Source organism: Schistocerca piceifrons, chromosome 7, assembly GCF_021461385.2.
Source record: "Schistocerca piceifrons isolate TAMUIC-IGC-003096 chromosome 7, iqSchPice1.1, whole genome shotgun sequence".
Taxonomy (NCBI): domain Eukaryota; kingdom Metazoa; phylum Arthropoda; class Insecta; order Orthoptera; family Acrididae; genus Schistocerca; species Schistocerca piceifrons.
This window is the reverse complement of record NC_060144.1, coordinates 353,109,330-353,131,902: the sequence shown is the minus strand read 5'-3', so window position 1 is coordinate 353,131,902 and position 22,573 is coordinate 353,109,330. Positions and strand designations below refer to the sequence as shown.

At 40.9% G+C, this 22,573-nt stretch overlaps 1 protein-coding gene across 1 annotated transcript in view; it reads left to right on the top strand.

Annotated features, from left to right (window-relative positions):
* The window catches only part of LOC124805036 (glutathione S-transferase D7-like), a 100,938-nt gene that overhangs the window by 50,141 nt on the left and 28,224 nt on the right, over positions 1-22,573 (top strand). The window contains exons 4-5 of the mRNA XM_047265456.1: positions 328-469; positions 15,662-15,829. Of these exons, the coding sequence (XP_047121412.1) occupies positions 328-469; positions 15,662-15,829 (310 nt within the window). The remainder of the gene's footprint in view (positions 1-327; positions 470-15,661; positions 15,830-22,573) is intronic.

The following is a 22,573-nucleotide window of genomic DNA, read 5'->3' as shown; positions in this document are numbered from 1 at the left end:
GTGTAACGTTGCTGTCAATTGACACACTGCCACAGTCTGTCAGAAATGAATTACTGTAATGCTGTTTTCTGGATGTATGCTTAATAAATCAATAAAAATAAATATTTTTGCATAAATTGGCAAGTCCATTAAAAATTTCATCAATGATAGAATAGCATGTGCTTAATCTGTGCCTGATTAAATTAAATTTTAGAGAAGTATCCTTCTGTATCAGCTTAGAGACAGTTCCAAAATGTTCCCAACATTCATACTCCATCCCTGACCGCAATGCATTTCTACTTGCCAGTTTTAATCTCATGGTGCTAATGACACCTTTACTTGCGGCAGCCACGCAATCGCCACGTACCTGGTGTCCAAGTACGGGAAGGACGACTCTCTGTACCCGAAGGATCCAGCCAAGAGGGTGGTTGTGGACCAACGACTCTACTTCGATGCCACCACGCTGTTCCCTCGTCTGAGAGCCACTACTGTGAGTATTCTTGCAATCACTTCCAATACACAATTACACAGCTATAAACGTTTCGAATTATGTCATTGTAATTATTTCACTTAAAACTTCCCGGCTGATAAGCGTTGGTCGACGTACCTGTGGACTGGTTTATTTTGGTACCACGGTTCAAAATGGTTCAAATGGCTCTGAGCACTATGGGACTTAACTGCTGAAGTCATCAGTCCCCTAGAACTTAGAACTACTTAAACCTAACTAACCTAAGGACATCACACACATCCATGCCCGCGACAGGATTCGAACCTGCGACCGTAACGTTGGTACCACGAAAAGAAGTGTTAACACCCGTCTGGTTGAACACGGAAGGAATTGCCGCCTGGGACATACGGACAAATCAGCCATGTCGGAATATGTTTACCAAGCGGGTGATCATGAAATAAAATTCACTGAGACGAGCATCATATAGAAAACATCGCATTATCATGCGCGCATTTATAGAGGGGCTATGGAGATTTACAAAAACCGTAATAATTTTAACAGAAAAGAGGAAAGCGATAAATTAAATAAAATTTGGATGTCAACGTTACAACTGTAATAAGGATGATCGATTACTTTCAATTGAGAATGTTGGCAATACCAGAGACAATCGCTTAGCCGACGTCATGTGATGGGCTGTGGAGCCTTCTACACAGGTACTATACATTCGGTGCTCCCTCCAATTCTTGTTGCAGTTCGCCGCTTTACCTCTGAAGATGTCTCCACAAGTCGGAGATGAAACGTTAGGAGCAAGTTTTATACATCGACCACGGGCTGGAAGTCAGTAACAGCCGTGAAAGCCTACATTAAATGATTGTAATAACTGTATCATGAGCATGAGCAACAGAATTAGCTGGCGGAGGAGGATCGATTGGTAGATGAATGGTGGAGAGAGAGTGAAAGAGAGAGACTGGAGCAGCTGGGCGTGGGACGTGGCTGGATTGTTGCGAGGCCGTCTTCTGGCAGTCGGCCCGGCAGTCGAGCACAACATTAACAACATGCGCGCTTCCTGAGCATTTGTTCGCAAGACCAACGCGTTCAGCTGATGCATGGACCACTATACTGTGTTCAGTATATGTTAGTTGATGGGCTGTCTAAGCGTGTATTGGCTGAAGTCGTTTGTTGATTACCTTGCAGTATTGTGGAAAGTAGCCGTTTTTGTCTGCTTTGTTACTGTTTTGTAGTTCACTCCGTACTGCTTCTGTTTCTTGTCACAAGAACGTAGTTGTTGCAGTTAGGATCTTTATTAATAAGACTCTTTCAGTTTAAATTGCGAGCAACATTTAAGTGACCTTTACGTTCGTGCAAGCCGGACGTCCTCATAATCATGATGCTAATACCTTGTACCGCCACCTCTAGCCTTGATAATGGCTTCATTTCGGGGAGGAAGAGAACTCACAAGTTTATTATGGTGTCCCATATCCAAGTGAAATCTCTCACTGATAATTAGAACCCTACAAGATTCCCTCGTGGTGAAAAACCTCCTTAAAAGTTTCTCAGTTTGGCCATGAGTCATTACAAAACGGTATAGGTGACGTATTGTATAATTGGTCATGCCATCACACTCAAGCCTGTCCAATTTAACCCTTTCCTGGATTACTTTAATGCGTCGGCGCGTGGGATTTCCTCCAACCTGTTTTCTGTGAATCTCTCATAACGTGTCCCTCCAAGCAGTTCTTGTACCACATTGGATTTTTAGAAGATGAAAATAAGTCCCGGGGTACCACTACGGTGCATTTTTTAGGAAACACAGTAAAGCAAATTACAGTAGTCCAAAAGAAAAACGCCTTTTGCGTGCTGCACGTATTTTTTTTTTTTTTTTTTTTTTTTTTTTTTTTAAATCCGATGAAGTTTTCCATAGATGTGTTGGGCAGTTTCGCTAGTACTCCCGTCGATCGCATCACGTCACTCTTTTCAGTTCCGAGTGCACAGCGAGCGCGTAAATATGCCTACAACTACAGTGTCTCCCGCCAACTACGAGCGCCCAGTGAGAATTTTCGCCTGAAGCTATGCTGCCCGCATACCATAACTATGATGCATTTCCTTCTTCAAGGCAATTTTCAGCCGCATTCTGCAGGGGCACTGAAGATGCTCCTGCAGCGTTTCCGATGGGAAGTGTTTCATCGCCGCAATACAGCCCGTAATTGGTCCCCTCTGATTTTCATCTAAGCTATGAAGACAAAATTTTGACACAGTCAACAAGCTGCAGACCAGCGTAGAGAATTGGCGGACAGCACTGGGGGCTGAATTCTATCGTGAGGGTAATCGAAAGTTCGTACAACGCACCGACAAATGTCTAAGTCAGAGTGGCGTTTATGAAGACAAGTAGCTCGAAGTTGTAGATAACTGTTACAGATAAAACATTTTTGATTTTCAGTGGTTTCCATTTTGTGACAGATGGGTCATATAAAGACACCAAACGCTTAAGACCCCTTAAGATGGATATTTTGCTTTAACATGTATGAGAATAACTTTTCAGTAATGATAGCCTAACTTGTATACGATGTAGGCCTTTCTTTCCAACAGTAGTTTATTTGCTTCTTTTCCCAGAATATTTCTCATCAGTAATTGTCAGTTTTTCAGGAAAAACCAAACATAGCACAATTTGAATGTACATCTACTTTGATCATCTGCTTGATTGTACTTTTGAATTTCATTTTGAGGTTTTCAAAGTATGTAAGTGATACACCAATTGTCAATTAGATAGTTTCATGTTCCATGTAACATTTTCATGATAAATCATAATGATATGGAATGAGTCATTATAATTATATTGGTATCAATTTTTTGTTGTTGTAAGTATGCCTCCATGCTGATTATTTATTAGTTTTTACGTTCTTCAGTTAAAGATGGGCAGATGTCAGTCTATGTAAAAACATAGACTATAAGATAATAGAATGTGTAAATCACTTAGGAAGCGTAAAACACTTTGAAGCCTCATCTATTGAAATAACATCAGGAAAAACTATAATAATGTGTGTTTACAGATCACCCAACAGCAATGTAAATACTTTCTTTAAAAAACTTGACCTTGCACTAGGGAAACTTAAAAATACTTGCAGAACTATAGTTCTGTGTGGCAATTTTAATATTGACCTCTTAACACACAGCCACCAAAGAGAAAAATTCCTTAATATTATTCAAGAATATAATGTGTGCACTAAAATAAACTCCCCTAGAAACATAACAAAAACTAGTGCTACACTTACTGATCCGATCTTTGTAAACACTGACATGCACACCTCAGAAAACTGTAATACCCGCTACAGTGACCACAATGCACAGCTACTTGCCGTATGCGGAAGTGTTGATTTGTCTGGGAATGGAAGTGTTATCTACAAGAGAGAATTCAGCATGCAAAATATTGAGCACTTCAAACATATGCTAAGTACCCACTCGTGAAATAAAATCTACAAGTTACAACACAGATGAAAAGCTGGATAATTTCATGGAAATTTACAGACATTGTTCCGAAATTGCATTTCCAAAAAAGAAAATAATTTGTAAAGGCGCCAGCAAACCCAAAACTTGGATTACATCAGGGATCAAAGTATCATCTAGAAGAAAAAGAGAACTTTTTGCACTATCAAAAACAAATAGCGGCCCTGAATTTGCTCACTACTTCAAAAAATACAAGTTAACTCTGAGTCATGTAATAAGGGAAGCAAAATTAAGGGAAAATGACAAACTTATTATGGAATCATCAAACAAAGCTAAGACAATGTGGAATACGGTACAGAGACTTACTGGAAAGGTGGAAACACACAAAAATATTGTATTGTCACAGGTGGGCAGCAAGATCACAGATCCAAAATTAATTGCTAACCACTTCAATTCTTACTACACCAATATTGCTCGTGAGTTAGAGAAGGAACAAATGGGAAAAACACCAAACAAAATATTACAGGAAATTTCTGGAAATAGTGGAACAAATACATCCGTGTTCCTCTGACCAATAAGTAGGGAAGAACTGTTAAACAGCATAAAGTCATTAAAAAGTATATATTCAGCCGGAGTCGACGATGTGCCAGACTATATTATAAAAGTATCAGCTGAACAGATACTCGCACCACTGCTAGATATATGCAATTCTTCACTATCAAGTGGTATTTTCTCACAACAGTTAAAAACTGCAAAAGTTGTACCCCTTTACAAAAAGGGCGATCGGCAGCAGGTGGTCAACTATAGGCCTGTGTCACTCCTATCAGGTTTTTCAAAAATCATTGAAAAACTAGTTCTGCTACAACTAACTGATTTCTTTAACAAAAAAACATGATTTCAGGATGTCAGCATGGCTTCAGGCCTCAGTGCAGTACTGAAACAGCCACTTTTAGCCTCATAAATCGTATTTTAAATTCAGTGGATAGTCACAAAAATGTTTCGGGGATTTTCCTGGATTTAACAAAAGCATTTGATCTAATAGACCATGAAATTCTCCTAAGAAAGTTAGAGTGGTATGGTGTAAGAGGCCTGCCCCACGAGTGGCTGAAATCCTACCTAGAAAATCGCTCTCAGATAACAGAGGTAAAACACATGGGAAAAAACGAACTCCAAGCATATCAATGGAAACCTTCCACATTAACCCACGGTGTACCACAAGGCTCAATTTTAGGTCCCTTTCTCTTCCTGATTTTCATAAACGACTTCCCCCTACACGTTCAACACTCCGAACCAGTGCTATTTGCAGATGACACAAGCATATTTATTGAAGGTGAAAATGAAATGGCTCTAAGTTTAAATGCTAGAGTCACAAGTGAAAATGTCTCAGAGTGGTTTATGAGGAATAAATTACTGATAAACCCTCAAAAAACAGTCGTCTTACACTGCCATACACAACAAAATAAAAACCCAATAAAACCAAACATGTCAATGGAAAACCAAAGAATTAACAGTGTCACTGAAACAAAATTTCTTGGCATCTACTTACAAGATAATCTTAAATGGAATTCCCACATCACTTCATTAAATTCTAAACTATCCAAAATGACTTATGCGATGAGGATTATATGGAACAACACAAGTCCTGAAACAGTTAGAGCAGTGTATTACGCTTGCATACACTCCCTATTGAGATATGGCATCATATTCTGGGGAAATTCTCCTCATAGCATAACCACATTCCGGAAACAAAAAAAGATTGTGAGGATAATGAAAAATGCCAACAGCCGAAAATCATGCAAACCATTCTTTAAAGAACTGGGGATTCTACCCCTACCATGTATCTATATACTATAAGTTGTAATGTTCCTAAATAAAAGCATGCTAAAAAATGGAAATGTATTTATTCAAAATAGCTCCAGTTATGAAGGAAATGTGATTCCTTATCTGTACATGAACACCATACAAGGGCAAATAGTGACATACACAGACATCATTGTTATACCACACTGTGCAAGAAAGGTGTATATCACTCAGGTTCACATTTGTTTAATAAGCTACCAAGTAATCTAAAGGCCATAAACAAAATCCATAGCTTTAAAAAACCTGTAACATCATACCTCTTGGAAAACTGTTTTTACTCAGTAACACAGTATCTTGAAAAATAAGTTAATTTTGGTTGTAACAATATAAAAATGTAATGTAACAATATATCAATATAAAAATGTAGCAATTTAGAAATGTAATGTATACAATCAGTGTAACAGTATATTAATGTAATGTCATTTTGTCCAACATCTAAGGTATGGTATATGTACCACAAAGATTCAGGACGTAAATAAATAAATAAATAAATCACCACTTACACATTACAGTAACAGATACTCTTCCGTGTATATATGTTATCAAGTAGAAACGTTTTCAGTTTAGTTTTAAATTTTGCGTGGCTGTGTGTCAGGCGTTATATCAATGCGTCAGTAATCAAAACTTTTGGTTGCAGCATTGTAAACCCCTGCTCGTGCTACAGGCTAACTTAATGTGGCGCAATGAATATCATTTTTCTGTTAGTATTGTAATTATGTACATCATCGTTCCTCTTGAAGTGCAGTAGATTCTTTACAACAAACTTCACGAGTGAATAAATATAGTATAAAACGGATAGATTGCTATTCACACGCCTAGCACGACGAGAAGTGTGTTCACATAAATCAGCCAAAGCCTTCTTCAGAAAGGAAGCACAGCACACATACACATTCACAAAAGCTCACACATACATGACAGCTGACACACTCTTTTTGAAGGGTAAGAAAATGTGAACAGCTATAATAATGTGAATAATAATAGGCGAGAGGAATTTTGGGCATCAGATGCTGCACCAACAATCAGCGCGGTTACGTAGCCGTGTGTTGTGCGGATCGAGACCGTTAAGACAGTGTGGCTTGGATGTCGGAGCATTTGCGAGTTGCAAGGCAATAAACAACACAGAAAAGAAAAGAGCGGACACAAAATAAAGTAAGGCAAGTCTGAAGTCAGATGGTAGAAATAAAACCACTACAGAAAAAGTAAACATTTCAACAATAATTCATGTATACAAAAGAAAATATTGCTTGAATAGCTCCAGTTATGAAGGAAATGTGATTCCTTAAAGCTTTAGATTACGATCGGATCGATTAGTAAACCCGTAAACAATACAAGCTGGCATTTTTGATGAAACAACTACGTCTCCACAGAATCAACGCACCCAACACTGTCGAAATTGGGCACGGGCGCGTCTGAGTGACGTCACGGGGAAGTATTAGCGCAGTGAACCTTATGTTTTGGGCTGGTTAAGATGGCGGACATCGGCTTAAAGTCCGTAACGTAATGACACCTCCCTTCTGTTTTTACCGCCATGTTTCAGCCGCTCACGATTCTAAGTAACGAATGATGAGCAACATTAAAGTTTCTGAGGGGTAACACTTGATTCGTAACAATTTACGCAAATGCGACGTCATTTTGATGTCAGACACAAAACGATCGGCTATCTACTTTTCTTAGCATTCGATACCCGTCTCTCTCAAGATCTCATGTGCACGTATCAGAGATTTACAAAAACACGTAATTCTTGGAACGATTTGTTACAATTATTGCGATAATATAATGTCACGTCATGATTTATCCTGTGCAAGCTTCTTCATCTCCCAGTACTTACTGCAATCTACATCCTTCTGAATCTGCATAGTGTATTCATCTCTTGGTCTCCCTCTACGATTTTTACCCTCCACGCTGCCCTCCAATGATAAATTTGTGATCCCTTGATGCCTCAGAACATGTCCTACCAACCGGTTCCTTCTTCTTGTCAAGTTGTGCCACAAACTCCGCTTCTCCCCAATTCTATTCAATACCTCCTCATTAGTTATGTGATCTACCCATCTAATCTTCAGCATTCTTCTGTAGCACCACATTTCGAAAGCTTCTACTCTCTTCTTGTCCAAACTATTTATCGTCCATGTTCCACTTCCATACATGGCTACGCTCCACACAAATACTTTCAGAAATGACTTCCTGACACTTAAATCTATACTCGATGTTAACAAATTTCTCTTCTTCAGAAACGCTTTCCTTCCCATTGCCAGTCTACATTTTATATTCTCTCTACTTCGACTATCATCAGTTATTTTGCTCCCCAAATAGCAATACTCATTTACTACTTTAAGTGTCTTATTTCCTAATCTAATTCCCTCAGCATCACTCGACTTAATTCGACTACATTCCATTATGCTCGTTTTGCTTTTGTTGATGTTCGTCTTACATACTCCTTTCAATACACTGTCCATCCCGTTTAACTGCTCTTCCAGGTTCTTTGCTGTCTCTGACAGAATTACAATGTCATCGGCGAACCTCAAAGTTTTTATTTCTTCTCCATGGATTTTAATACCTACTCCGGATTTTTCTTTTGTTTCCTTTACTGCTTGCTCAATATACAGATTGAATAACATCGGGGAGAGGCTACAACCATGTCTCACTCCCTTCCCAACCACTGCTTCCCTTTCATGTCCCTCGACTCTTATAACTGCCATCTGCTTTCTGTACAAATTGTAAATAGCCTTTCGCTCCCTGTATTTTACCCCTGCCACCTTCAGAATTTGAAAGAGAGTATTCCAGTCTACACTGTCAAAAGCTTCCTCTAAGTCTACAAATGCTAGAAACGTAGGTTTACCTTTCCTTAATCTTTCTTCTAAGATAAGTCGTAAGCTCAATATTGCCTCACGTGTTCCAACATTTCTACGGAATCCAAACTGATCTTCCCCGAGGTCGGCTTCTACCAGTTTTTCCATTCGTCTGTAAAGAATTCGCGTTAGTATTTTGCAGCTGTGACTTACTAAACTGATAGTTCGGTAATTTTCACATCTGTCAACACCTGCTTTCTTTGGGATTGGAATTATTATAGTCCTCTTGAAGTCAGAGGGTATTTCACCTGTCTCATACATCTTGCTCACCAGATGGTAGAGTTTTGTCAGGACTGGTTCTTCCAAGGCCGTCAGTAGTTCTAATGGAATGTTGTCTACTCCCGGGGTCTTGTTTCGACTCAGGTCTTTCAGTGCTCCGTCAGATCCTTCACGCAGTATCGTATCTCCCATTTCATCTTCATCTACATCCTATTCCATTTCCATAATATTGTCCTCAAGTACATTGCCCTTATATAGACACTCTATACACTCACACCTTTCTGCTTTCCATTCTTTGTTTAGAACTGGGTTTCCATCTGAGCTCTTGATATTCATACGAGTGGCTCTCTTATCTCCAAAGGTCTCTTTATTTTTCCTGTAGGCAGTATCTATCTTACCCCCAGCGAGATAAGCCTCTACATCCTTACATTTGTCCTCTAGCCATCCCTGCTTAGCCATTTTGCACTTCCTGTCGATCTCATTTTTGAGACGTTTCTCTTCCTTTTTGCCTGCTTCATTTTCTGCATTTTTATATTTTCTCCTTTCATCAATTAAATTCAATATTTCTTATGTTACCCAAGGATTTCTACTAGCCCTTGTCTTTTTACCTACTTGATGCTCTGCTGCCTTCACTACTTCACCCCTCAGAGCTACCCATTCTTCTTCGACTGTATTTCTCTCCCCCATTCCTGTCAATTGTTCCCTTATGCTCTCCCTGAAACTCTGTACAACCTCTCGTTTAGTCAGTTTATCCAAGTCCCATCTCCTTAAATTCCCACATTTTTGCAGTTTCTTCAGTTTTAATCTACAGTTCATAACCAATAGATTGTGGTCAGAGTCCACATCTGTCCCTGGAAATGTCTTACAATTTAAAACCTGGTTCCTAAATCTCTGTCTTACCATTATATAATCTATCTGATACCTTCTAGCATCTCCAGGATTCTTCCATGTATACAGCCTTCTTTTATGATTCTTGAACCAAGTGTTAGCTATGATTAAGTTATGCTCTGTACAAAATTCTACCAGACGGCTTCCTCTTTCATTTCTTACCCCCCAATCCATGTACACCTACTATGTTTCCTTCTCTCCCTTTTCCTTCTCTCGAATTCCAGTCAGCCATGACTATTAAATTATCGTCTCCCTTCATTACCTGAATGGTTCAAATGGCTCTGAGCACTATGGGACTTAACATCTATGGCCATCAGTCCCCTAGAACTTAGAACTACTTAAACCTAACTAACCTAAGGACATCACACAACACCCAGTCATCACGAGGCAGAGAAAATCCCTGACCCAGCCGGGAATCGAACCCGGGAACCCGGGCGCGGGAAGCGAGAACGCACTACGTGAATAATTGCTGTCATAGGAGTGAGTTAATATCGTCAATAATTTACAAATTAAGAATGAAGCACACTTCTTTTATAATTTGCAATATGCCGCTTCAACGTAATGGAGCATTGAAAATTTATCACAAACACATCACAACTATAATTAAATCTCGCTCTATAACGTATCAACGATACAAGCATTCAAGACAGAATATGATAACCAAGACGGGAATTAAACATCGCATGGTTAAGTGTTAGGGTGATTAATAATGCCGTGGTTGCTGGAATCGAAAATTGTTGGTTCGCATCCCGTTGCATGCATTTTTTTTCGTATTAGCGTTCTTAACATGCTCTGCTTCTTTCTTTTGAATCCAATACATGTATGTTTTGCAATATTGGATACTATTTACACTTAGCCTCATCTGAGAACGGATGAAATAAATATTTAGCGATTAGGCAGGGACCTAAGAGGACAGATTAAATTGCTGCGACTGAATCGAGCGACTATGAAATTCATATTCTTCCTTCCACAAATATTTGGCTGTATATTTCCGAATATGTGCCGCCTCTAGAGTGTGTGGAGAGACAGGAACCTAAGAGGACAGTTTAAACTGCTGCGAGTGAAACGAGGGACATTAACATTCATAATCTTCCTCCTCCTCCTCCTCCTCCTCCTCCTCATCATCATCATTTAAGACTGATTATGCCTTTCATCGTTCAGTCTGGAGCATAGTCCCACTTATAAAATTCCTCCATGATCCCCTATTCAGTGCTAACATTGGTGCCTCTTCTGATGTTAAGCCTATTACTTTGAAATCATTCTTAACCGAATCCATGCGCCTTCTCCTTGGTCTACCCCGACTCCTCCTACACTCTACTGCTGAACCCATGAGTCTCTTGGGTAACCTTGCTTCTCCCATGCGTGTAACATGACCCCACCACCTAAGCCTGTTCGCCCTGACTGCTACATCTATAGAGTTCATTCCCAGGTTTTCTTTGGTTTCCTCATTGTGGACACCCTCCTGCCATTGTTCCCATCTATTAGTACCTGCAATCATCCTAGCTACTTCCATAACCGTAACCTCAACCTTATTGATAAGGTAACCTGAATCCACCCAGCTTTCGCTCCCATACAACAAAGTTGGTCGAAAGATTGAACGGTGCACAGATAACTTAGTCTTGGTACTGACTTCCTTCTTGCAGAAGAGAGTAGATCGTAGCTGAGCGCTCACTGCATTAGCTTTGCTACACTTCGCTTCCAGTTCTTTCACTATGTTGCCATCCTGTGAGAATATGCATACTAAGTACTTGAAACCGTCCACCTGTTCTAACTTTGTTCCTCCTATGTGGCACTCAATCCGTTTATATCTCTTTCCCACTGGCATTACTTTCGTTTTGGAGATGCTAATCTTCATACCACAGTCCTTGCATTTCTGATCTAGCTCTGAAATATGACTTTGCAAACTTTCAATCGAATCTGCCATCACGTATGCGAGACTGCATATTTTGTGTTCACATATCTCAATCTCACCCAGCCAGTCTATTGTTTTCAACATATGATCCATAAATAATATGAACAACAGTGGAGCCAAGTTGCAGCCTTGTCTTACCCCTGAAACTACTCTGAACCATGAATCCAATTTACCGTCAACTCTAACTGCTGCCTGACTATCTATGTAAAGACATTTAATTGCTTGCAAAAGTTTGCCTCCTATTCCATAATCTCGTAGAACAGACAATAACTTCCTCCTAGAAACCCGGTCATATGCCTTTTCTAGATCTAACTCATAACACTTCTCCATTATTTGCCGTAAGCTAAAGATCTGGTCCTGACAACCTCTAAGAGGCCTAAACCCACACTGATTTTCATCCAATTTGTCCTCAACTAATACTTGCACTTTCCTTTCAACAATACCTGAGAAGATTTTACCCACAACGCTGATTAAAGAGATACCTCTGTAGTTGATACAATCTTTTCTGTTTCCATGTTTAAAAAGATTGATGTGATTACTGCTTTCGTCCAGTCTGATGGAACCTGTCCCGACTCCCACGCCATTTCAATTATCCTGTGTAGCCATTTAAGACCTGACATTCCACTGTATTTGATGAGTTCCGACTTAATTTCATCCACCCCAGCCGCTTTATTGCACTGCAATCTACTGACCATTTTCTCCACTTCCTCAAATGTGATCCCATTTCCATCATCATTCCTATCCCATTGTACTTCGAAATCTGAAACATTACTGATCGTATTTTCACCTACATTGAGCAACTCTTCAAAATATTCCCTCCATCTGCCCAAGGCATCAACAGGATTCACCAGCAGTTTTCCTGACCTGTCCAAAATACTTGTCATTTCCTTCTTACCTCCCTTTCGAAGACTGCTAATTACACTCCAGACTGGTTTTCCAGCAGCTTGACCCAAAGTCTCCAACCTGTTTCCAAAGTATTCCCAAGATTTCTTCTTGGATGCTGCAATTATCTGTTTGGCTTTGTTTCTTTCTTCAACATAGCTCTCTCTGTGTACCTGAGTTCTAGTATGTGGCCATTTTTGATACGTCTTCTTTTTCCTTTTACAAGCTGCCTTGACTGTGTCATTCCACCAAGCTGTTTGCCTCATCCTACCTTTACACACTACTGTTCCAAGACATTATTTAGCCACATCTGGTACTGTGTCCCTGTACCTTGTCCATTCCTTTTCCAATGACTGTAATTGACTACATTCAACTAACTGGCACCTTTCTGATATCACTGTGATGTACTTATATGTACTTGTATGTACTTGTGCCTGATTTCCTTATCCTGAAGTTTCTCCACTCTTATCCTCCTACATATGGACCTGACCTCCTGCACTTTCGGCCTCACAATACCAATTTCACTGCAGATTAAATAGTGATCAGTGTCTTCAAAGAATCCCCTGAATACACGTGTGTCCTTCACAGCCTTCCTGAATTCCTGATCTGTTATTATATAGTCAATGACAGATCTGGTTCCCCTGCCTTCCCAAGGCAGTGAATGTTCTTATGTTTAAAAAAGGAGTTTGTGATTACTAATTCCATACTGGCACAGAAATCCAAGAGTTGTTTCCCGTTCCTGTTGGCCTCCATATCCTCTCCAAATTTACCCATAACCTTTTCGTTCCCTTCTGTTCGACTTCCAATCCCGGCATTAAAATCACCCATGAGCAGAACACTGCCCTTGTCCTTTACTCTAACAACTACATCATTGAGTGCGTCATAAAAACTATCCATCTTATCTTGATCTGTCCCTTCACAATGCGAATATACTGACAAAATCCTAATTTTCTTGCTAGACACTGTCAAATCTATCCACATCAGTCGTTCGTTTACATACCTTATTGCAACTACGCTCGGTTCCATTTCCTTCCTGATGTAAAGCCCTACATCCCATTGTGCTATTCCTGCTTTGACTCCTGACAGGTAGACCTTGTGTTCTCCCACTTCCTCTTCTTTCTCACCCCTTACCCGAATGTCACTAACAGCTAAAACGTCCAACCACATCTTACTTGCAGCCTCTGCCAGCTCTACCTTCTTCCCAGAGTAGCCCCCATTGATATTAATAGGTCCCCATCTTGTTACCATTCGTTTGCCGAATCGTATCTAAGGAGTCCCTGGTTTGTCAATTAGAGGTGGGACTCCGTCACCTCCAAAGGTCCGAGGCATTTTGCTCTGATTGTTCCCAGCATCATATTTAAAGTACCAGGGAAGCAGGTTGCTAGCCTTACTTGCCCCGGGTCCCATTGAGTTTTACCCCTAACGGTTCAGGGACTAACCGGTGGATTTGGTAGTCTTTGCCATCAGAGCACAAAGTCTTCCTTATCACAAATATTTCGCTGTTTATTTACGGATGTGTGGCGTTTTCCGAGGGTGTGATTAGGCAGGGAATAAAGAGTACAACATTAAATGCTGCGGCTAAAACGAGCTGCAATAAAATTTGTATTTTCTCTTCTCACAAATATCTGTCTCTTTATTTACGAATATGTAGCGACTTGCGAGTGTGCGGTTAGGGAGGAACCTAAGAGGACAGCTTAAATTGCTGCGATTGAATGGAGGAGCAATAATATTCATATTCTTCCTTGTCACAATGTCGACAGCCGATCATGCGGTCGTCAATATTGCACGTAACGTCAAAATGAAGTAAAGTTTGCGGGTATTGTTGTGTAAAGAGCATTACCCGACTCCGAACGGTATCAGGGATAATATAAAGCAGGAAGAGATGTATATCACTCACTCACAAATAAATTGCTCCAGAAAATTCACAACCGTAGCCTCTAAGTATTGCAGAGAGCGACCTTCAGTGCAAGAGAAAACATATTGTATCACTCTATCCTTACAATAAATAACTGCCAAGGCGAAATTCCTCATCGTTTATGTCAAATATCTTTGGTCCAATATATGTGTATGTTTTTGTGTAGCTTGGCGTTAGTTTCAACGCAAACTTTATATGTTTATGAATATTCTTTCTCCATAACTTGACGATAATTTAACCAGCGTAGGTGTTCTTGCATTTTAAACTATTTAAAATTTCTCTAAAAAAATTCCACACTTCCGAGATGATAGGCAGACATGATAAGAAAGTATTTTAGTTGTCTCGGTATAGACTCTTTCGAATGACTTTGGCAGTTAACTCTGGGCATGGCAGCTTACAAATACAAACATTTCATACAAAACATTTGCATTAACATTTTTAGGTTTGTGCAGACTAATAAAACGTTTCCAGAGATTTACAAGATAATAACGTTACGACATGCGTCAAAACAGGAACATGAATTAAAATACATCTCACCTGCACGGTACGCTGAGATAAAAAAATTATCGTAAAATAATTATGTTCTTAAGGAAGGAAGTTTACGCAAGATGTAAACTAATGTGCCCACAAAAATTAACACAGTTTTTTTGTTTGTTTGTTTTTGTTTTGCAACTAAAGATATCCTCTAGTGCCAAAAATTTCCCCAGATTTTGGAGGAAAATTCTGAAACTGTAACTTTTGAGAACAGGAGTGCGTTGTACTACAACGTAGAAATTACGGCAACACGAAAAGAAGAAAGTAATACAGTATGAAATAAACCGGGTTAAATATATTGTTGGGAACCTTCGGCATAGTAGAAATACACAGAAAAGTTACACGTGTAGAGGAATTGCAAAGGGCGTAAAAGCAGACTGTTATGCTGTAAGCATAAGGGGAGCGCTCAGTTTCAGTAACACGTTTACACATAAAACTGTTATATAACGAAGAAAACTTCAAGTGGAATGACATAACTAGTCGTTTGATGTACGAAAGTTTTAAGACACGTTATTGCAAAATGATTCACCGAGCAAAAGTGGCACTAGACATCGTAGTTATCAAGTCTGTAGTTCAGTTGTCAGAAATGCATTCACATTAACCTGTTTGTAGATTTTTGATGTTACGGCAAAGAAAAGACTAACTTCTCCCCTGTTTTGCCAGGCGCAGTATTCTGTATTTCTTAATGTGTCTAGCAGTTAACGAGATTAATTCAAATGTCATCATGTCGTGTTTTGCAGTTTCCTTTGATGTTCCTGGGAAAATCTGACGTGGAACCGGACAAGAAAGCTGCCATATACGATGCACTGGGGATTCTGGAGAAGTTCCTGGAGCCCACTGGATGGGTGGCTGGAGACCACGCCACGGTGGCCGACATCGCCTGCGCTGTGACCACGGCCACTCTGCAGGTGAGCTGCTTCAGGTTTCATAGTGCGTTGACCTATGGTGATAAAACGCCGGCCATGCACCCGGAAAGCCGACACATTAGCAAATGATTTGGAGGGAGCGTCCTTTTGCATGAGCACAATTTTGTTTGTTTCAACCCAAATATGTTTCACCACTGTGGTAGCGTTATCAGTGAGCCTACGTTTATGTCTTTTGAAAGTATAATGATTCAAAATATGAAGTGTGTGAGAGAAGTAATAAGATAGACAACACCGCGAGCGAACTGGCAACACTGTATTGTTCTAGTTGTGTACACCCCTGTGTTCATCCCCTCCAGTTGCTCAGGCCAAGCTTCAGCTCTGTACAGCCATCACGTGATTCTCGATAGCGCCGTCAGTGAAGTTGTGTTTTACGAACATGGAACGGCGCCCAGTGAAGTTGTGTTTTACGAAAATGGAACGGCGTATTTAGAGCAACGTTATTGTATCAAGTTTTGTGTTAAACTTGGGAATCCGCGAGTGTGACCTTTGAAAAGTTGAAACTGGCTTATGGGGAACATTAATTACCAAGACCACAAGTTTTTCGCTGGCACAAATCAATTTGGAAGGCCGAGAACACACCATAGATCTCATGGAGACCTTCAACTTCAAAAAGCGACGAAAACGTAGAACGCGTGTTTGCTCTTGTGGGATCAGACCGACGTTTAAGAATAAGGATGATGGGTGACCTGTTAGACACTTGCACCGTACATCAAATTTTGATGTCAGTTTTGCACATACGAGAGAATTATGCCAAAACGGTACAGAAAAACCTCACTGAGCAGATGGACAATGGAAGAAACGTGTACGTTGATCTTCTTGTGAGGATTGTCATTGACCATGAATGGTTCAGTCGTGTAATCACAGGTAATGAATCCTCGATTTTTGAATATGGTCCTGAGACAAAGTGGCTAGGTGAGGAGTGGCATACTGAGGCATCTCTTTCACTGAAAAAAGCTCGAATGAGCAAATCAAAGACCAAAACAATTATTTGCATGCTTTTTTGATATTAACGGTATTGTGCATACAGAATTTGTTTCTCCAGGGCAAACTGTCAACCAAATGTTTTACAAAAATGTCTTTGATAGGCTCAAGAAAAGGGTGAATTGAGGACATTGCAGGCAAGCGTATGCTGCATCATGAGAACACACAGTGTCACATTTTGACATCAAAAGGCATTGCTGTTGTTCCACTGGCCCCCTATTCGCCTGATCTGAGTCCTTGTGACGATTTTCTCTTCTCGAAATTGAAAAATTTTAAAAGAACGTCATTTTGCAACTCTGTAGAGCATCCAAAAGATATGACCAAGACGGGGAACAACTACTTTCCTGGCGTATAGTTGCCGAAGGGAACTACTTTGAAGAGGACAATATTGTTGTTTGAAAAAAATTAAAACTTTGGTAGATAAAAAATCAGTCTAATAATTTTTCACATACACCTCGTATGTGACTCTAGAATTCGTAGGCACTAAATTTATAGCTATTGTTAACGCTACACTCTAGTTTGCAGTAACATACTTGTAGCTTACACTGTTTTTTCTTTGCAACTCTCCAATTACTACGAGGTCGTGCTGAAAAGTAATGCCTCTGATTTTTTACGTAAAATCTCAGAATATTTTTTAAATAACACAAACTTTGTTAACGTTCTACATTCTCATTCTTCATGGCTACGTATTTATTTCTCAACACAGTCATCCTCGAGGCGAAGACTTTTCTCCGAACGAGAGACTAGTTCGTTGATTCCGTCACAGTAGAATGTTTGACTTTGTTGACGAAACCACACCCTCGCCTCTGCTCGTACTGCTTCATCACTGTCAAAGTGAAGTTCTCGAAGGTGTTCTGTAAATTTTGAAAGCACATGCAAATCGGATGGGACCGTGATTGCTTCGAGAATGATCGTTGACAGTGAACCCAACGCATCGGATTGTTGTAGATAAGCTGATCAGCAAAAAAAAAAAAGGATAATTAAACATATCGCCAGCTCACTAGTGCAGTGAATATCCAAAATCCTAAGAAAGGTAATGACAAAACAAATTAAGCATATAATCACTGGCGTGGCGACAGAAAGTTGTCACGCTTTTCCACAACACAACAGTTCACAACAAAATAAACGAACGAGAAAGCACTGAGTTTGTAGTTATTTATTCTGAAATACTGAACTTTGAAAGTAAAGTTAAATTATGTTCCTGATTAAATTAATGATTGGCCGTAACTAAAACTTCGTTACGTAAAGAATGACTTCCAGTAACCTCAGCGTAACGTAATGCAACATTTGTAAAAAGATAAGCAATTTACTTTTAATTATTGAATGTACTTTTAGCAAATGAGCAACTGATATTACTTTTAACATAAGAACAATAGAGTACGTATGAAGCCAGCAGAAAACACTCGATAAGCTAAATACGGAATAAATGAAATTGCGCAATCTTAATTTGTGCTGTGTCTTTAGTTATTAGTTTTGCCAGTGAAATTTTACGTTACTGTAAGTGATTGAATTGCATACTCGTTAAGCCTCTGTTATGCAATACAAGAATGAACAGTTACTGAGCAGGCCGGAGTGGTCGTGCGATTCTAGGCACTACAGTCTGGAGCCGAGCGACCGCTACGGACGCATGTTCGAATCCTGCCTCGGGCATGGATGTGTGTGATGTCCTTAGGTTAGTTAGGTTTAATTAGTTCTAAGTTCTAGGCGACTGATGACCTCAGAAGTTAAGTCGCATAGAGCTCAGATTCATTTGAACAGTTACTGAGGCAGGTGAAGTTAGACTGAAACTGGTCATTAACAAGGAAAAAAAAAACTGGCAGTAAGTAGTTAATCAGTTTTCATATTTTTACGACACTCGGTGATTGCATGTTAAGGAAAGGGACCCTGCTTCATAATAATGCCTGAGGACAACGACAACACAGGTGCCCTACAAGTTTTAACTATTGTACGTTATTATTCGTGAAAGTTAGTCAATCTTTGTGAAAGAAATGTCACTGGGTAATGGCCGTACAATATTGTTTACACTCTCAGCTAACAGTCTTACAATGTTGTAGCTGTGCGAGCGATGAAGAATGTAGCCGACGACAATACTGAGCTGCTGCTGTTGCTGGCTGAGAACCACGAGTCGTCTCCAGAGCCACGGATAATCATGGGACAGGCAATTGTGAGAAATGCAGCTTCCTCCGTCTGTTCACGCCTACCGGGCTCTCAGTAATCGCGGGTCAACGCAGTAGTGGCGCCTACACCGGCGCGATCATAGCCGCACACCGCATCTGCGGGAGCGCCCAACTCTTTCATGACTCAAGCTGCTCTGCTTCTTCTCTGCTCGCAGCGCGACTGATACTCTCCATACCCAAAGATAAACAACGGCACATCTACTGCCATTTCGTCGTTCCTATCGATACGTTTAAAGTCAGCTCCCTTGGCTATTATCCTGCAATTTATTATATTTGCATTATAATTACAATCAATTATATACATTCACAAATAAATCCACTTTTATATCAATTACATACTAAATACAGTTGGTGTAAGAAAGCTTAGAGATTCAAAATTAAAAATGTGGTACAATTTATGAACGGATATTAAATGTAAAAAAATTTTGGATGGTGCAGAAGGTATTTTACACTCCTGGAAATTGAAATAAGAACACCGTGAATTCATTGTCCCAGGAAGGGGAAACTTTATTGACACATTCCTGGGGTCAGATACATCACATGATCACACTGACAGAACCACAGGCACATAGACACAGGCAACAGAGCATGCACAATGTCGGCACTAGTACAGTGTATATCCACCTTTCGCAGCAATGCAGGCTGCTATTCTCCCATGGAGACGATCGTAGAGATGCTGGATGTAGTCCTGTGGAACGGCTTGCCATGCCATTTCCACCTGGTGCCTCAGTTGGACCAGCGTTCGTGCTGGACGTGCAGACCGCGTTAGACGACGCTTCATCCAGCCCCAAACATGCTCAATGGGGGACAGATCCGGAGATCTTGCTGGCCAGGGTAGTTGACTTACACCTTCTACAGCACGTTGGGTGGCACGGGATACATGCGGACGTGCATTGTCCTGTTGGAACAGCAAGTTCCCTTGCCGGTCTAGGAATGGTAGAACGATGGGTTCGATGACGGTTTGGATGTACCGTGCACTATTCAGTGTCCCCTCGACGATCACCAGTGGTGTACGGCCAGTGTAGGAGATCGCTCCCCACACCATGATGCCGGGTGTTGGCCCTGTGTGCCTCGGTCGTATGCAGTCCTGATTGTGGCGCTCACCTGCACGGCGCCAAACACGCATACGACCATCATTGCCACCAAGGCAGAAGCGACTCTCATCGCTGAAGACGACACGTCTCCATTCGTCCCTCCATTCACGCCTGTCGCGACACCACTGGAGGCGGGCTGCACGATGTTGGGGCGTGAGCGGAAGACGGCCTAACGGTATGCGGGACCGTAGCCCAGCTTCATGGGGACGGTTGCGAATGGTCCTCGCCGATACCCCAGGAGCAACAGTGTCCCTAATTTGCTGGGAAGTGGCGGTGCGGTCCCCTACGGCACTGCGTAGGATCCTACGGTCTTGGCGTGCATCCGTGCGTCGCTGCGGTCCGGTCCCAGGTCGACGGGCACGTGCACCTTCCACCGACCACTGGCGACAACATCGATGTACTGTGGAGACCTCACGCCCCACGTGTTGAGCAATTCGGCGGTACGTCCACCCGGCCTCCCGCATGCCCACTATACGCCCTCGCTCAAAGTCCGTCAACTGCACATACGGTTCACATCCACGCTGTCGTGGCATGCTACCAGTGTTAAAGACTGCGATGGAGCTCCGTATGCCACGGCAAACTGGCTGACACTGACGGCGGCGGTGCACAAATGCTGCGCAGCTAGCGCCATTCGACGGCCAACACCGCGATTCCTGGTGTGTCCGCTGTGCCGTGCGTGTGATCATTGCTTGTACAGCCCTCTCGCAGTGTCCGGAGCAAGTATGGTGGGTCTGACACACCGGTGTCAATGTGTTCTTTTTTCCATTTCCAGGAGTGTATTTACATTTTCGGTGCTACAACTCCACTACTGGTTTCAGGCTTTATTTTAAGTCATTATCAAGTGGTTACGAAAACTGCCAGAAATATGATAAATATATAAATATTGTATGCAATAGAAGATGAAAAAAACAAGGTTTATATATGTACAATGTAAGTACAGAAGGAGTTTAAAATTCAAGCGTGCTGTAGAGAAGCAATGTCAAGTCATAGAAAAAGTACATGTCAGCTAAATTTAAAAATTTACGTGACCAATGAAATCGTGAGAAAAAAGAACACGTCAAACTAATAAAAACTGTACAGTTCAATACGTACATACCTTAAGACAATGTTATCTTGTTGTAAGATGCCTATTCCGTTATTCGTCTTAATAACAGACAACTTTGCCGGCAGGAGTGGCTGAGCGGTTCTAGGTGCTACAGTCTGGAACAGCGCGACGGCTACGGTCGCAGGTTCCAATCCTGCCTCGGGCATGGAGGTGTGTGATGTCCTTAGGTTGGTTAGGTTTAAGTGGTTCCAAGTTCTAGGGGACTGATGACCTCAGAAGTTAACTCCCATAGTGCTCAGAGCCATTTGAACCATTTGAACAGACAACTTTCTCTCTAAAACCAGTTGCGCTGATATAGCCATGGCGGTCGTACTAATTTTATGTCTTACAGCTTAGAGTTGGCATCTTACTCCCAAGGAATAAAATGGGACAATGCGCCTACTGGTACATGCCATATCAAATCACCATACTTGCCATTAAAAATCTTTACACTCTGTTATTTCTAATAGATATGAAAAAGATTCGAATGGAGACATGCCTTTATAAAACTGCAAGTTTTATTGTCTCTAGTACAAGGCACGGAATACGTTCCTAATGTTTCTAAGCACACACATTAATGTTCAGTCTTATTTCAGCTTATTATTACTATCCTGAGATAACCATTGCTTCTACCGATCTTTGCTAACAACTTGCTTCTAATTTTGGTGGGTTCTCAATCCCATCCACGAACACTGTAACATTCAGCTGCCTTCCGCACCATGCGGTCGCCGCCATACAGAGCTTCTGGATCACTGGGGGTTCCGCTGGCAGTAGTGCTGATGTGATAGACCACTTCGTGTAAGGTACAGATATTGATACTCAGTAACTATATGTGTAACCTTACACTGATCACGCATGTCATTATAACGGGTCACCAAAGGTTACTGCATTTTTGTCAATTTATTTTTTCTCTTCTCAACAGTTCATTAACTCAGTTCGTCATGTTTTATCTGGTTGTAAGAGAAATAGTTTTACTTCACGTTTTTATCGAAATAATTCTTCCCAATTTAATATTATACTGCCGCATGGGATTAGCCGAGCGGTCTAAGGCGCTGCAGTCATGGACTGTGCAGCTGGTGCCAGCGGAGGTTCGATTCCTCCCTCGGCATGGATATGTGTGTTTGTCTGTAGGATAATGTAGGTTAAGTAGTGTGTAAGCTTTGGGGCTGATGACCAGTTAAGTCCCATAAGATTTCACACACATTTGAACTTTTTTTTAATATTATACTGAACTTTAACCATTGCCATCTTTGAAGGGCAGCTGAGAGACTCTTTGGCTGCATCTTGTTTAAAACCTTTGATCTCACAAAAATTCACACACACAATCATACTTATTCTTGGAAGTATGGTTCGTCTAATGCAACACAATGAAAGATTCTGAGTATTGAGC